Source organism: Solenopsis invicta, chromosome 4 (genome assembly GCF_016802725.1).
Source record: "Solenopsis invicta isolate M01_SB chromosome 4, UNIL_Sinv_3.0, whole genome shotgun sequence".
Lineage (NCBI taxonomy): Eukaryota > Metazoa > Arthropoda > Insecta > Hymenoptera > Formicidae > Solenopsis > Solenopsis invicta.
In genome coordinates this window covers 7,792,317-7,810,791 of record NC_052667.1, presented here as the reverse complement: position 1 = coordinate 7,810,791, position 18,475 = coordinate 7,792,317, and the positions used below count along the sequence as shown (strand labels likewise).

Genomic DNA, 18,475 nt, shown 5'->3' with positions numbered 1-18,475 from the left:
AATTTTGGCTACGTTCTGTTTCACGCATAATGCGCATGGCACATCATTTTATTCTTGTAATTCCCCAAATGTTAAACAAGAACAAAATGATACATCATGCGCATCATGCGTGAAACGGAACGTAGCCTTTGAAATGAAGAAAACAGTAGTTAATAAATTAAAGTTTATGTATTCCAAAAATAACTACTTAAAGTTACAAATTAAATCATTTAAAATTAACTAAGTTAAATTTGAAGTTGTCAACTTTTTAACTTTATTATTTAACTTTATTATTTAACTTTTAACTTTTTAACTAATTACTACCCAACCCTAAAAAAATACAGGCAGTCTATTTTTTTTTATAATATGTTGAAGACATTAAACGTCTGAAAATTTTCACTTATATCTTTTCTCTTGCAATTCACAGATTCACTTTGTACCTGTAAACGATAGTATGTCGGTTCGGAGTCGAATTCCAGGGACTGCAGCTGCGAACTGCTCTTGCGACTCTTATGCAAGTGCTCCATAGCGGATTCGACGCGTGGTGATCTTCGACGCTGCATCTGCGACTGCATCGGTAACTGTTTGCAGTCGAGACTGGCCGTCGACCTCGCCAGCTGAAGTCCCTGGTGTTTCTGCCGGTTCCGAGACTTGTGATGGCTGTTCGCGACTCCATCGGACGAGAAGTCGAGCTCGCGCTGATTCCTGGAATCCGTCAGGCGCCTAGAGTGATCACTGTGTCTACTTCGGACGGTCGGTAGGCTCTGCCGTAATTCCGTGCAGCTTCTCACGTTGAGACCGGGTAGATTCGCTACGAGTGCTGTCACTTGAGGCCCTTTTTGGAAAACCTATGAGAAAATTGAATTTCAAATTAACCAATTGAATTCCAAATCAATTTAACGTTAACTATGATTAATTGTGAAAACCTAATTAAACATTCAATGGCATAACATCTCTCATTTCTTCTAATTATATCCTTTTCTGTCTCATTCAATTAGCACTATTTTCTTAGCGAGTATATTTAAGAGAAATTGAAGATATTTAAGATTTGAATATATAAATAAAAAAAACAGTACAAATATTTTATGTAAAAGATTTTCATTAATATCAGTATTATTCCAATATTATAGCTTTATTATAATGGCTTGATATTATTATATTTGTATTTTTAAGAATGTTTTGACTACACAGTATGAGCTAAAGTAATCAAAATTTAAAAAAATCTCTATATTTATTCTTTTTTTTTCTTAATCAACAACAAAAAATTTTAATCGCAAATATTCGAATTTTGACCCCGAAACTAGCTTAGAGCTATAAAGAAGAAAACAATAAAAAATTTGATTTATAATGATTTATAATGATTTTTACAGCGAAAATTACTATATTTTGCCGCAGTTTTAAATAAATAACTTTTACCATAAATGAGTAAGTGAATCTAAATTAATTTTTGCATAAATACTTATTAGAGTTTTATTAGTATATGTAAAAATTTTGATTTAGTTGGTAATAATCCTAGCAAACGAAAATAGATTCAAAATGTTTAAACTGGAAAGAAATAGATTCAAAAAATCAAAAATTTGGATTCAATGGACAATGACCACACGGATCCATTTCTATCTAATTATAATTTGAAAATTCCTCGAATACATTTTAATCCAAGTGAGATCAAAATTACTGAATTTCCATTTTTTTTTCAATTCAAAAAAATTATGCGGACCATATAACCCGTTTTAATTCATGAAGCGAGATTGATATAAAGTAATTTTTATTTTTTCAATCTAAAAGAAGTTTTCACGGGTTATTCAATCTATTTTAATCGATGACATAGGTTTGAAATGACTTTGTTTTTTTTTTTAATCCAAAATGTATTCAAATTAATTAAAATGGATTACAAATGTTCAATCCAATTCCGTGTACTGGGATACTTCCCCATCAAATTTGCAAATAAGTACTGAAAAACGCGATTTTACATAAGAACCAAGAGTAAATAAAAAATTAAATCACTACTAAACCGATAAGTGAATTGTGTTTAAATTTTACACGGATACTTAATATTATCATACTAGAATATTCTATAAAATTTTCATATTTTTGGTAACGTTTCGAAATATGATCCATACATCTTTAAGTGTAGTCTTTATGAATTTACTTTCTTTTGAGTTACATTAATTTTTTAAAGTGTATAAGTATTAAAAACTTATAATAAAAGTTTATAATAAAATCAGAATTTTGAGATCGCGACTGAAAAGCGATTGCAATTCAAGAAATCTCGTTGATACAAATGCTTATTCTAAAGGGACGAGGCGTGTTGATTCATCTCGAATGCGTCAGCGTTTACCTGCACATGTTCCTGACGACTCGGTGGCGGCTCCTCGGTGGGGACCTCGGTCCTGCTCGGCGCCAGGAGATCCCTGACCTGCTCCTCGAGATAACCGATCCTGTGCGTCAGTCTGAGATTATCGGAGCGCAGAGTGCGCAACGCCGCGAGGGACTCGCCCTTTCGAAGGACCACTATTTGCGCAGCGTCGGGCGTAACAGCCAGAAGACGCGCCAGGTCGCTTCTGCCCGCTCCTACCACCAGTTTTCCGTTCACTTCCAAGATCCTGGAAAAAATATTGACCGATAAGCCGTGCGCAATTGCGACCGCGTTATATTCTAAGGTTCGAAATGATTTCGATGATCCATAATTTGCGTCAAAATGTAATTATCAAGTAAAATTTTGTTTATGATTTAATTACAAAATACACACATATATCGAAATACACGGCATATAATCTTACCTTAAAATTTAGTTTGGGATAACGATTATTATGATACTTCATTATAACTTTACATTCTATGTGATCAAATTATAAAGCGAAATTATGTGCGGGACTGGGCTTAATGACGCGTACCGAATAACAGTGTGTGAGAACTGGAAAAAGATTACGCCCGCAGCGAAAAGTATGCGTATTATCTTCAGTTATTCCGTGAGAAGCAACAGGAGGTTGAAGCCAAAAATTTCGATTAATTTAAATATTTAATATTTAAAAAAATATTACGCTATATTTAGAAATCTAAGTAAATTTTGTGTGCTTCAATCTATTTAACTTTTGTTAACATTTAATTCTACATTCTACTGATTAGGAAAGCTTCTAAAATTTGTTCGCGTATTCTAACTTATCCTGATGACAATTTTTCTCAAAATTTTTATACAAATTTTATATATATTTTTTTTAACGTTTTTCGGAAATACAGAAAGTCTTCACCATTTCTTATTTTTCATATACGTATGTAAATTTTGAAATATAAGATTTTTCATTTTATAGTTTCTAAGAAATACTTTGAACTTTTTTAGACATTTTATACGATTTCATCAGAAATTACAAAATGACAAATTCTAAGATATTTTAGAATTCATATGTATATGAAAAACTTAAGAGAAGATGTAACTTTTTCAAGACTTCTGAAGTTTAATTCGTATAAAAATTCTGAGAAATTTTTTAAAAAGTTTACAAAATTATATCGAAATTTTCGGAAAAATTTTTACCAGGATATTTAAATATTTTAATATTATATAAATATTTTATACCAAAATATTCGCGCGCGCGCGAAGTTCAGAAGAATGCCATATTTATATATATACTTCACCGTTATCTTCAAACATTACGCATTAAAACACGAGGATGTATAGCCCGCTCGAAACTACGTTCTTAAAATCGCGCGTCTCAAGTACAACGAAAAGTACAACGCTCATTAATTCCCATGCGCGATTTTGGAGCGGCTGACGTAGATAACTCTGGAACGCCGCTGGCCGTGCACAGCAAATTCCTTTAAGCGGGTACACCGGTGGAAAATGGTAGAAGGTGGGGTCATGTGAAGTCGCGGGTGCAATTAACGGGGGCACACGGCGAACTTCCGGTGCCGCTTCACGCTACAGCGACCCGTTGGGAACCGAATGTCAAGATTGCCGCATTGTTCTTCACCGATAGCCAGGCGTTACGTAGTACACCGTCGTACACAAACACAAACGACGATTCCCCGACACCCTTCCCTCACTCGTTCCGTAACTAAGAGGGCTGTGCTCGAATTAATTCCCTGAATTCCGGATTTTTCCAAGATATCCTCCTCTCTCGTCCAGGCTTCTCGAGAAGCTCAACGATAAATTTCGCGAGATTGAACTGGAATTTTAGAAACACATATTCCTTGACAAATAAAAAGCAAATACGATTTTGATAAAATAAAATTTAAAAATGTTTGACAGGAGAATGATGTATATTTTATAGCTAGTGTGGATATTACGCGGCTATCCCTATTATCTTCGTTATTAAGTAACGAATTCTAACAATTGCTTATGGAATTATTCGTTTAGTAGCCTGCCGTTTTTCAGTGGCGCTAATATGCCAATACACAATAGCTGTCAATTGTTATAAGGTATTTTTATTTTTGAGCGCTTTGAAATTTTTTCAAGGTACATTTTAGCACTCAATTACACCTACTTCCTAATTGTTTTTAAACTTGAGCGATAATCACACGAACGTACATGTACATTCAAGTGTTTTTTTTTAATTTAATTTTTTATTCGATTGTACACATTTCGAATTATGCAAAGTTAAACAATAACATGGGATTTTGTTAATAAATATAGCTTTTTAAGCAAAAATTTCACGTCGAAAATATTTCTTCGATAAATCGATTGTCACTTTGAAAGGCTGTGTTCAGAAATATCAGAGATATCATTGTATCCTTGTTATTTAATGTTAAAGGATAAAATGATATCTCTAATGTTTCTCATCGTAACAAAATTATAAATCAGGAAAATTCTAAATGATGGAAAATTAACAATATACGTATAATTTTGTAACAAAATACTGTGTTTTTTAAACTAAATCAATTTTTTAAATTTATTTTTGGGTTAGCCATATATCAGCATCACTTCCTCTTCCACCAATTATGCAGTCACATTTTAATAAATTACGTTCTAAATAATAAATATTTCATTACTTTGAGTCTGGAATATGTTAAATAATACTTTAACAAATAAAATCGTTCAAGTTTCATTATAAAAGATTGATTCTTAACAAAGTTATTCAATAAAATGAAAATAAATGCCATTTTACCCTCTTTTTTATAAGATGATACGAAGTTTTATTTTATCAAAATTTGATGAAAATATTTGTTAATAAAATTATTGATTAAACATAGAAAGAATGTTATCGAGGACCAATCTCACGTTTGATTTTTGAAAATACGACTTTCTTTGCAGATATATTTTCTCGAACGAATTCGCGAGTGACGATTTCCATGACACCACGATTTCCAAAACACCAACGTGGCGCCGGATCACAAATTGTTTTCTGTCCGAATGCAAACGCAATTCGGGGCTTCCGAGTCGCGAGGGTGTTGCGCAGCATCATGAATCATCGGGAAGCGACGTATGCGAAGCGTGAACCAGAAGAGCGGCGTAATCGTTACGTCGGACGTCGACAGAAGCAGGACTTTTTCCGCTCTTGTTAGACGATGATTAAAGAGCGCGTGAAATGGAACGGTTTACCCCGGCTCTCTCGCAGTTACGTGCCGTCTCCTTTCACAAGAACGCGGAGGAGTGTCTCGTCCGCGTTGTTATAACATCCCCGAGAACAGTAAAACAATACGATCGACGCTTTACAGTTCCGCGTACGGAAAGTTTCATCGATGCTGTCAATATGTCCGATCGACTTTGCAAGCTTTAAACTTAACGAAAGCATATGGTCCTGACGTGTTTCTAACAAAAGCGTATTTTTCAAAAATCCAAAGATCTTTTTTTTTTAGATTGCAAATTAAATGTCATTTTTATTTGCAGTTTCTAGTTTTCCCTTAGCGACAATTCGATTGAGCATCCTTTTTCTTTGTTGTTATTTTTTAATTCTCGATGTTAAACTTGGCATCTAACAATAAGAATTAAATAAATGTGTGAAATCTCTATTGAAACAGATATCCATTCAATATTCTAAATATAGAAAAGACTTTTCTTTTTAATATTAAATTACTCAAAGTTTTTTGATTTAAATCGCTGCTGAAGTTTAATAAATTTTATCACACACAGACAAAAAATTAAAAATCTGTAACCAACTATAATAATTACAAAATTACTAAAATATCTAGAAAGAATTAAGAAATTATAAATTTATATATTAAGAAAATCACATCTGTTTTTATATTTGATAAAAAATATTTCAGTTAATAAGAAATATAAAAGTAACATTTATAAATGTTGTTTTTATGTACATTTGTTGCTAATACTTCATAATATTTATTTCAAAAAGATTATTAATACATAATTTTTTAAAAATATTGTTGAAATGTTTTAAAAAAAAACATTATCTTCATAGTCAAAGTTTGTTCATACTGATATTTAAAAGTGTACGAATAATTCGAATTTGAATCATTTTCGAATTTAAATGTTTCGAATTCGAATAGTTCAAAAATTTCAAATCATCAATAATTCGATTTTAAATCGATCATTTATTTTTGTATGCAATTTTATTTATGTCTCCTGCATGTTCAATCTTGTATCAACGCATACTAATTTTTGAGTCTGATTACTTGTCGATTTTCAAAACTTTTTTATCGTTTCTAAATCTTATAAACTATTCAAAAATTTGTGAACACGATAGGCAATCGTAAATTTTTTTGTGAATTTGTTTCAATATTTCCTTGGTTTCATCATTTTATAGAATTTAGGGCAAAATTAAAAATTGCTCCATTATATTTTCCTAATAAAGTACTATCTCTGTGATAACATTTTAATTTGTATATGTATTCAATGTTCATTTATCAATATAAAACTTTTATACTTATTGTACAGTATATCTATTATAAATTTTTATTTTTTAGAAATTTTTATTCAGCACACCACTTTGTCGTAATTATTTTTTTTTAATTCCTGCAATTAATTTTTTTCATTTATTAAACAATATCTGCAATGTAATTTAAAATGCTTTACTACATATAAATTAGTGTGTATTACAAATACAGAAAAAGTTGGTTCAAATTCGATTTGTATTCGAAGAGATTCGATTCAATTCGACGTGAAAATTTCAGAGATAATTTAATTCAATTTCGAACACGCTATCAAAGATTTGATTCGATTCGACCTAACAAACGAACATTCGTTGTATACACCGTTATTGATAGTGCAATATAAACAGTATTAAATTATGACTCGATTATTTGAAAACGTATATTATTAAATATTGTTGCAATAACATGATAGTAATGACAATTTTACGTTGGGATGTTTCAGAAATTCCAGTTGAAGCTTACGAAATTTATTGTATACATTGAGCTTTCCGATGCGGGCAATGCAGCGAACAGAATAAAACAAATAGACGAAAGCAACAAGGATATCGTTACGTGAGGCGAATGAACGAAATTCGCGGATTTCATATCGAAACGCTACCACCATCCGTTCGTTCGTTCGTTCATTCGTTCGCAGGGCGCAGCTGCGCGATGTTTATTCGATGACTCGCGAATTCCGTGCGATGCACGACAATACGAACCTGTCTCCCTTACAAAGACCGGAATCCTCCACGGCCCAATCGACGTAGAGACCGATCGCGTCGTCCCTGGGTCCGGCTCCGAAACGAGGACTTTTCGGATCCGCGCTTACTTCCACCGCGTGGATCGTGACTTGCGTCGAGCCGGAAATGCAGCTGTAAACAAGACGATAAACTTCAGGGAACTTGTCGAGAAACGACACAATATACAACGGTCAAACATATTTCATCTTTCACATCGTAAACAAATTTTCTTATATTAGTAAATTAAATTTACAACGTATTTAAAAAATTATAGAAATGATAATGTAGCAATACGTTTTGAAATTGTATTATTATACATTCAAATTTGTCTATTATTCAGGTTGCAAACAATAGAATGACTACTGTGTGCCTGCAAATAGTAAGTGCAGACACATTCTATTGTTTGAAACATGAATAATAGACCTAGTGCTAGGCAGGAAGGAGTTTTCACGCATGTACAGTGAACACTGATCGCATTATATTTCACAGTGATATATTGACATTGTATTACGTAGTGTTACAAAAATTTGGATAATTACATGTAATATTTAAAATATCCTGCCGTGTACATAATTTTCCGTATAAAATAAGATATATTTAATCAATAAAAGCAAAACTACACATTTTTTGTAGAATTACATAATTTCTATAAAATTACATGATTTTTTATATTTATGCGACTAATCATGTAATTTTTACGTCTATTATATGTAAATTTATTGAAATTTTGACGCTGCACTGGAGTCCATGAAAGCAATTTTAATATGTAGAGTTTATAAAAATATAAAAAATCATCGTCGTAATAAAAAGTAAGAAGATTCTAATTAGCTACTTAAAAAAAATCTCGATTGAACAAAAAAACTTTAAATTAAGTAAAGACTTGTACGTGAAACTTCATATACATATACATAGATATAAGTTTAAAATATGCTAAATATTCCTTTATGTTGGCAACGTCAATTAATTCTTGTTAATTAGTAAGTGAATAAAATAAATAAAGTTTATTGTCTCGAAGTTACATGTCGCATTAATTTACGTTGTAATAATTATTAAATTGACTGATAAAACAAAAATGTAGAAAATACAATAAAACAAAGAATGTATACCTGAATATCGTGTCGTTCTTTTGTTTTTCTTGAGTTTCGGCCAGCTCCAAGGCGGTTTGCAGAGCTCTGCTCTCCTCATGAAGAGTTAGCAGCTCGAGTTCCTCGCGACCGAGTCTGTATTCCAATTCTGCTTGTTGTATTCGAACATCGATGTTGCTGAAATCAGCAATTGCATCGATCATTACATGCACTTAAAGCGCACTTACATTACAACACTGGCGAATAGAAGATGAAGCGTAATTTCAACAACTGTTTCTCAACATGCATTTCTTAGTAAATATTTTGCTCTTCGCACTAGACAATCCTTTAGTATTAAAATTAGCTTTTCGTTTAAAAAACAAAGGCAATTATTATCAATGTTACACAAAAAAGAGTTTTCCAACTTTTTGAAAAAATTTATCAATACTCATTCATTTCAAATTTCGAGTGAAACAAAATTAAAAAAAATTACTCTTTTATTTAAATAACTAAATTTCATGTTTCGGAAATATAAAATGTATCCAGCAAATTTCTTTTTCTCCACTACGAATTTCGTCAATCATGTCATATTTTATTTCTTCAACATTTCGTGTACAAACTACTATTTACTTAATAATATATCGCAAGATTAATGCATTATATTGCAGAATAAACAAACTTGGTTCATATTGTAAAAATAAAAATACCGAGATATACATCGTAACAACGAATAAATGAAAGATCTTCCTTCGTTAAGTAAATAATTCATTTAATTTCTCATCTTCTCTATCCTTATTAAAATTATCATAATGGTTATCGAATGACCTTAACTTTTAACTGTAATCAAGTTAATTAGTAAGTAAAGATATAAGTTTAATAAGTTAACACACTTCGGATCGATTGCTTAAGCAACAACTGTCCTGACCATTTCGATAATTATCAGTTGAGCGTCAGATAAAATTATTATACGTCGGCCTTGTACGCATGCAGTGCAATAATATTTCATTAAAGCGAGAGATAGAAAAAACGGGTATTTTGAATTTGGAGTAAGAAACAGAGTTAAAAAAAACCTATTTTTTTACGGTAAAAGCTTGTATTTTTTTGCCAATTTTATTTTTACGAAAAAGGAACGTAGAATTTATTTTTGTTGATATTTATTATTAAAACATTCGATATATTTTTGATACGTTACTTTACTATTATTTACACTACTTTCGTATCCGTAAACGATTAAATAAACACAAAAGAGCCGTGTTTGTTCGAATTACACTAGCTTTGAATTAATTTCCTGCTTCCTCTACCGATAATAATCTAGATATCTATCGTCATTTAGTCATTGTAATCTTTCAGATGAATGCAAAAACTGAATTCTACAACTAGAACAATAATACGGCGTTAAATGTTGAAAAAAAAGAATATATCTGAGTAAAAAAAACATTTCAAGGCCGTAGTAAAAAAAAACTGTTTTTAATTTTTTTTTCCAGTCATTTTTATCTCTAATTAAATCACATTGTGATAATTACGTTGACAAGTTCGGCTTTTTGTCTACAGACTGTCCTACAGACCTTCTATGTAAATTCCTTCGTACTGCCGTGTTCATGGCAGACGTTCGTATCGGCAATCGCGATTCACGATAAACGCGACCGAATGGGCCCGCGGCGATCCGCCTCGTACTTACTCCGTGATATCGAGACGTTCGAGCGCGAGCTTCAGGTTCTTAATGGCTAGACGCTTATTGTCGGCGTCCCGTCGCAGCCTTTGAAGCCGCTCCTCGGCCGCTTTCCTGTCGGCCTCGGTCAAGGGTGGCGCGCCGTTGCGTAATGCCAGTCTGCTGCTCAGCGTGTTGCAGAGCTGGCCCTTGAGCCTGAAAAAATAACGAGAGGCACGAATGCCGTGACTGGGAGGAAAACACCTTCGCTACCTGCGGCCTCGATCTTGGAAACGCACATCGAGATCCAAAGTTGTTTTTCCTTTCTCTCGCTGGAAATATCTGGCGGATTATTACCTTTTGTTTTTTTCTTTCATTGAAAGATCGCGCTTCTCTCGAACTTTTTGCAATTTTGTATCACGCAGAATGCTTCGCATCGCATTATATTTTAATAAGGGTCCGTGTCTTTTTTTTTCTTTTTATCGATTATAAATTGAAAACTCCTCTAACGAGTATTACTTAAAAAAAATAAAAAAATAATAATAATAATGAAAGTCTCGGTATGAGATATGCGCGAGGAGCGAGCAATCGAAAGAGGCTAAAAAAGAACGGTAATGACGCGTAACACTTTTCTCTGCAGCTCTCCTCCTTTGGGACGATTCATTTGTGCATATCGTAACGTCGAAAGCGAAGAAATTGGTTCGACAAATTAATTCAGAAAAGTCGTAACTATCTCTAAGTAGGAATTTTAGATCGCGACCGTATTCATTTTACGGAGATCCGGTTCTCTCTCGTTTCTCTCTTAAAGAATATCAAGTCCGCTCATTGCCCGTCGCTCATTTGTTATTCCCTCGCGCGCGATCATTATAATAAAGGAATGGGACGTGATCAATGGCCCTCTCTCAGCCGCGTATCTCGAGGATGTAATCAAGCAATTACTCACGTCTGTATGATATTTTCTTTGTCGCGCAGAGCCACTCGGAGAGCGTCCAATTCCTTATAATGATCTCTGTTCCGGTGACCAGCGGGAGACGGGACGCCCCCGGAAATGCTGCCACCTTTCTTCCGCCTCGGTGTCGTCGACAATGACACCTCTATACTGGCCATCTGCAACGCACAGATATATAATCAAATCATTAATGAGGCACTATTTTTTTTGTTTTTTTCTTTATGACGAGGTTTGGTACTTTAACTTTTCAATTTGCATTTAAATTCGCACGCCATTTATCTTGCAGCCCTCGATGCAAACTCAATTAAGCATATTTTGTTTTCCCATATTACCGTGTAATTAAATCAATTACAAAATTATTATTATTAAATTGATTTCATTTTCTTGTATTTATGTAATTAAATATTGAATCAACATGTTATATATATTATTAATGACGCTGTAAATAATTTTCATACGACTTAATTGTACGTTTGTGATTTTAATCTTATCCGAGATACAAGAAAATTCCGAGATACAAGAAAATTCTTACGGAAGAAAACTATAGGAATGCGAAAAAACATTACTGATATATACTATCGAGGAACTCAAATTCTTTAGTTTAATTTTTTTTTCCGTAAGGGAATGCAGCGTAATGCATAATTTGCTTTCACAAAGTGCTAATAATTTTTAAAATTAACTGTATGCTTCATCAGTTTGGATTTTCTTTTGCTTGATGATTTTACGCTTTAAATTATATTTACCATTTAAACATTAGATTAAATACAGCTTTTGATCATTATTAATAGATCTTTAATATAAACTCCGTATCTAACTTCAAATATTTATACCTAATTTGAAACATTAGTTAAAATTTTGCTGGAAATTTTTATTTGATAATGATATAATGAATATCTAATCTCGTGTCTACGCGATAATATCTACATATTTCTTGTATCATACGTAGAAGTGTTTGTGTTAAAGAATTAATGAAACATAACGAGTTTCGGCATTCTCCAGAGTTTAGCTACTTTTCTGAAGTATACCTCGGGGAAAGCAGCTATCATCTTCTTGATATAATGGATACATTATACGCAGTCGATTTTCTCACATGTGCGAACAAGCAAAGCAATTTACCTAACGACGAAGGGCATAGGTCCTCCCAGGACGACGACGTCGCGAATAATTTCTCGGACATGAATATTTATAAACGATCGTGCTTGTGGAAAATTATAATACCATCGTTACCCGTGTACTGTAACCCGTTGTTCCCTGCTGCGAAACATTTATAAAAAATATGCGATAAGTTGAAAAGTTATTGAAGTTACTGCGACGCGAGTCGAGTAATTTACATCGACATATTGCACAACGTGCATTATTGTCAGTCTCTCTTTCTCTCTTAATTGCGAAAGAATGCAAAGTAAAAGGCGACTGTTCCGTGCCATGAAAATATTAACATAAATTCGCGGAATAAATGAATTTTGAATGAACTGTGCGATACAGATGTAGGGGAGTCGCAACAGGTTGAGGAAGTCAACACTTCTTTGCTACATTAATATAAAATGTTATACCGGTGTGTGACGTTTAGTTAATGTATTGGATCAGTCTCTTGGTTTTTGAGTTACAAAAACACAACATATGCTATTTTAAAACGTTTCGTTTAATCTTGAATATATTCGTCATTATTTTCATAATCTTTATTCAACATTCAGATAGCGTTCGAATGTTTTTATCATAAAATGCAATGCTTTTATTATCGAAAAACAAAATCAAGTGCTTTTTGACGGCCTCTTGCGATCCAAATTTTTTTCCTGTTAAATTGTTTTGCAAAGAATGAAACAAATGATAGAATGACACGATATCAGGAGGGAGAGTATACAGGTTGAGATAGAAGTTCTCAGTCAAACTCAAACAACTCTTTTTTGTGTGATGTTCGAAGTGTGTCGTCTCGCATAATCTTAGTGAAAAAGAATTCTTTTCCGATTGATCGAACTTTAGCCGTTTTTTTTTTAACAATAACACAAAAATTGTTAAGTTGCCGACAGTACTTATCGTTATTAATAGTTTGACTCTTTGGACGTAGCTCAAAATACAGCATATAGAATCTTTTCTAGGTGCAGTTCAAGTTGCCAATGGTAACTTGGACTGCACCTAGAACCACTCCACCACTTTCATTAAACTTTCTCCAAGTTCTTTTGCGTTGCGGATTGTTATTTATAACTCATTATCTGCCATTATTCGATCCAAAAAACGCTTCGTTTTTTAACTGACCATGCAAGCGAGGAATTTGTAACAAAGCAATTTTTTTCATTCAATAAATGAGGCACCTACATAAGCCGTAAAAATTGATCAATCACAGTCGAATATTCTTCTCACGTTCGACTATGGTTCTTACGGCTCAACTTTTATGACTTACGGCTTATGATACCGACCTAAGACGTATTGTAGAAAGCCTCTTAAGCCTCAATGTGTACTCGCACTTTCTCAATCTGCGGTTGAATTATCGATATTTAGGATCTTTGCGATTTTTTTCTGCGAAATTCCGTGGATTTGCAGCGACTATTGCACCAATCGAGTCATCATTAACAACCGTAGGCCGTTCAGAGCAAGGCTTGTCCTCAACGTTAAAAGTCACAACGTTTGAAGTATTTCCAATATTTCAAAATATGATTTTACAATTGTTCGACTTAAAACGTTTTTCAGTTTTTCTTTGTACGAATTTGAAGCTTAATTAAAAATTGAAAATTTGCCTGAATTTTCAAATCCCTGGACCGCGGAGGGTTAACAGTGCATATAATTTTAAAGATGGCGAATTAATGGAATGTGACAAGAGTTGTGCAAGAATTATACGCAGAGGGAAGAGAGGGAAGTAAAGTGTCAACGAACTCCTATCCGCGTTACCCCCGTGTTGGTTTCTAGCTCCTCTCAGTTCGCTCTCCCGCTCCGTTCGACAGCATCCGAAGGTGGTGCTGTGGCGAGGTTACGCGGCGCAACTATCAATTATTCGGATTCCGAGATGCGCGCGATCATCCTCATCGCGGGCTCACGCTGCACCTCTCCCCCGGAGCTACCCTCGTCGCGCGTCTTTTTCTCGACATTCGCAGCACGCGGCGCGGCGTGAACACCGGTCTGCGAAAGGCGAGAGCGATGGACTTTGCGGGGGAAGATCGGCGCGCACGCGGCATGAATACAAATTTATCGTTCCATTAAACCTATGATTTGCGACGACGGTCGGGACGGGATGTCTCCGCCTTAATGGGCTTCCACCGTTGGTACTGCACACGACGGTGATCTCCTGCACGACGGCCCTTGTGAGGAGACAGCACCTACGGTTTCCCTCCCCCCTCACTCCCTTCGTCTCGCGGGAAGGTCAATGCCAGCCCCTGTAGTCCGTGCCAACGGAGGACTCGAGGACCGATATGAGATCCCTCTTGCGAGCGCGCTGGCTGCGTCTCGGACCACCAGCCAGGCTCGCATGTGCACGGAGAATCAACTGCGAACGAACCGGATGTCCCCGCGCGATCGACGAGGACATCATTCGCTCACGATTTCCCCTGTCGCGTTTGTGCTTTTCTTATTCACGCGATTTGCGAACGGTTAATGTATGCAAATATGTATGCACAGGCAATCTGAAAACACATTTGATTTCTCCGCATGACAAAGTGCAACATTTTGCGACCGCAAGAACGATCGCGTATGCATTATGAAATTATGAAATTAATAAGAGTGAGATTTAGTTTGAAGGTTCTGCAAGAGATGGCACTAATGCCAGTGTTGTCGAAGATATTCCAATCAGAACTGTTGCTTCGGCTTTAATATTACTCCATGATACTCCTACAATTAGACATTTACTACAATAAACGCAGTAAACACCGTGTTTATATCATTTAAAAAATGGAGCTTTCTAAAGAGCATTCTCGACGTGCGTCGTTCTTTTGTTCTTTAATCAGAAGAAAACGGCGGATGAAGATCATAGAATTCTGATAGAAACTTATGGTGATGTTGCTCCATCAGTTAAGACCTGTCAAGATACGTGAATATTGGTTTAGACGATTCAAAAGATCGCTTAAGGCAGCCAAAAAAAGCTGGAAAATGCAAATTTGCAAGCATTATTGGATAAAAATACAACACAATCTGCCAGAACTTGCCAGAGAAGAAAATGTTGATCGTGCGACAATTACTAAACGTGCTATAAGAAAAATTTACAAAAAATAGATTCCATATGAATTATCAGAAAATGTGAACTGATTGAACATTTGAATTTTGTTGATTAGACAAATAAAAAGAAGAGCTTTTATATCGAATTGTTACTAGGGATGAAAAATAAATCTATTTTGATAGTCCCAAACAAAAAAATCAGACTGATCCGAGTCAATTAACTAACGACATTCACTTCGAAATGCAATATTCATGGTTGAAAGGCATTGCTGTGTATTTGGTATTTAGAGATCAAGAAGATATTGTGTATAATAAACTGTTAAACCCGAATGAAACTGTCGTCACTGATCGTTATCGACAACAATTATACAAATTGAAGCGAGCATTGGACCAAAAACGATCACCAATTGCGAGCGAACGACGCAAAGTGATCCTTCTTCACGAGAATGCTGGATCTCATGTTGAATTATCAGCGAAGCAAACGCTATTAGTGCTGGAATGGGAAGTCTTACTGCACCACGCGTATTCTTCAGACATCGCCTCTGATTATCACTTCTTCGATCAACTCCAAAAGAAAATCTTTTTATCGTTGCGGAATCCGGATTTTTTGCTAGAAAGATGGGAAAAAATTATAGAAAACAAAAGGAAATACTTTGATTATAATATTTGTTCATTGTCTTGCTTAAATAAATGAGTTTATGAAGAAAAACCCCTCGAAACTAAATCACACTCCAATATTATCTTCTTTGTGAAACGCGAGATAGTCTTTTTCGCCATTTGTGATCCCGTAGAAGTCTATAGTATTCGGAGTACCGTGCGCATTTCACATAAGGAAGAAATCTGCCGGTCAAGCACTTTTACTATCAGATACGCCATGACATTAACGATCGACTGCCGCGGTGCCTGAAAGCCATCGGGCCGATTGTTACGAGCCGATCTCTCGTGTCATGCACGTCAGCAGGGAAAAGAAAAGCTGCGGAGATCGTTGAACTTTGAACCGTGATGAGGTCTGCAAGTCGCGGCGACGACGGCCGGACGTTCCCGCGGGAATAGGTGCATCCGGTTCATCGTCCGTCGTTCCAAGATGCCCGGTTGGTGGTCCGTTGTCTCGTCCAAGACACACCGTGCCCACGATACTCCCATATCGCATCTGCCTGCATCGCGAGAGAGCACACACATACGTATAATCACACATACACGCATGCTCGGTGAGGGAGGGAAACATCGACCTCGCGTTACATCGCCAGGGGGGACAGCGTATCCCCTTCAAGGACCATGTATCAAGGACCGCGGTGTACCGTGACTACGGGCCTCCCGAGGGGGTCGAAGGTCTCGAAGCCTTTGACTCGCGAGTTCTGTCTTGCGGGGTACGTGGAACGAATTCGCGGGAAATCGACGACTCTTCATTAAGACGAAGAAGAAGAAGAAGAAGAAGAAGAAAAAGAACAAGAAGTGAACCACGCGGCGTTGTATGTTGTATTCCCGCGGAAAGCGGCGATCGTGCCTCGTTTGTGCATCTTTTAACCATGTAAATTATAACTATTAGTTGTAATTAAATGGTAAGCGAATGTTAATAAATAGTTATGTTTACTGTACTTACGATTGCATTTAATGTACGAAAAGATTTATTTTACTCCTACTATCCATATCTTGTATTTTATCATATTAATATTTGAATTGTCATAATTTATAACAAAGTTTCTTCATTGGGTAGAACTATAAATACAAGGTTATTATAACATAAGGTTGCTAACATTATAGCAGTAATGACTGTAAAAATGCAGCTCTCGACCATAATTATTTTACCACGTAATTATAGTCGCAAATACCAAACACACTTTTCTCTCGGTGTATATATTATAATTCTAGTTTTACTTCTAATTTTCCAGTTAGCGTTTAAGAGTTAAATGTGTGTGTGTGTGTGCGGTTTTGTTGTACATTTATCATACTCATTCTTATTTCTTTACTCGTTTTTCCTCGATTCATCTAAAGGCCATTTGCCGGCAAGTTGGCGCGAAAGTTTCCAGGTTCTCCGGTAATTTCTCGACCCGCCTGTTTCGCTGCATTAAACTCTCAGCACCGGCACCGAGATTCAGTATCGTAAGCGGCTCCGTGTACATTTGTTTTCGAAGACGTGTAAGATAAGCGCGGTCTCCCGGTGCGACACTTCTCGGCGGATGAGACGCTTCTTCCACACTTTCTTCTGCCGGCCCGGTCTCCTGGCTCGAGCCCGCTCGTGGGATTATCGCGGACCGAGATTTATGGCGCGTCGGTATCTTACGGCAGGATAACGCCAACGTGGTACGGTGGTAATAGCTACGAACGCGATCCTATTACGTCTCAAAGCCGAGAAACTACTGAACTCGCAGTGGGACCGACGCGCGACGTGTCGGCGGCCACGGTCAATTAATTGGCTCGAAACGTTGACAGGTCCATTTCACCTTGAGAAAGAGAAAGAAGTTGTGACGGACGAAATTGATCAAATTTAGCAAATCTCACTTTCCGCGACTGTATTGCGATTTAAATTGTTGAGAAGATAAAGCTAAATGCGACGAGACAAAATTGCGAATTGATTTTGTCAAGTGTACATCAAAAACTGACACGCGATATTATATGATATTATACGAATATTTGTGCGTTCTCGTGATGTCGCACGTATATTCGCGATATTCGTGCGATATCATGTGCTGTTATGGTATAATTCTAAAATTTGAGTTATTCTTAAAAGTCTTCATTGCTCCTATTCAATATGTCGTTACTTTAAGTAATTAAAATAATGAGGTTGAGCAATTTAATTTAAGAGATGTTAAATTTGACTCAAGTTTAGTTCATTATGGATTGTTTTTTCAAACTGCATGCGTTAAAATAATACAACAAATTTCACCGCGCATGGGAATTAAAAGCAAAGCGTTGTTTAACTTAAGGAATATCTTTTGTTTAAATTTCATTCTTTGAGATTCAACAGTGTATAAGTTGTCTACAGTCTCGTATCTCTATTCTTCGAATAATAGACGAGAAGCACATTTATCCGAGCGCATCCTGTTTATGATTACGCTAGGTTTATTCGAAAGGAGGATCTTCTCACGGTGCGAAAAAGATCGCCTCTCGTATATATATACGGCGACCTAAGATTTATGTCTGTTACACGTCATCCCCA

General features: G+C 35.5%; 1 protein-coding gene across 4 annotated transcripts in view; it reads right to left on the bottom strand.

Annotated features, from left to right (window-relative positions):
* The window catches only part of LOC105195847, a 154,565-nt gene that overhangs the window by 2,226 nt on the left and 133,864 nt on the right, over positions 1–18,475 (bottom strand). For all 4 annotated transcript variants that reach the window (XM_026136926.2, XM_026136925.2, XM_026136927.2 and 1 more), the window contains 6 exons: positions 11,176–11,339; positions 10,263–10,448; positions 8,627–8,782; positions 7,500–7,652; positions 2,318–2,582; positions 420–827 (listed from right to left, as the gene is read on the bottom strand). In XM_026136926.2, the coding sequence (XP_025992711.1) occupies positions 420–827; positions 2,318–2,582; positions 7,500–7,652; positions 8,627–8,782; positions 10,263–10,448; positions 11,176–11,339 (1,332 nt within the window). The remainder of the gene's footprint in view (positions 1–419; positions 828–2,317; positions 2,583–7,499; positions 7,653–8,626; positions 8,783–10,262; positions 10,449–11,175; positions 11,340–18,475) is intronic.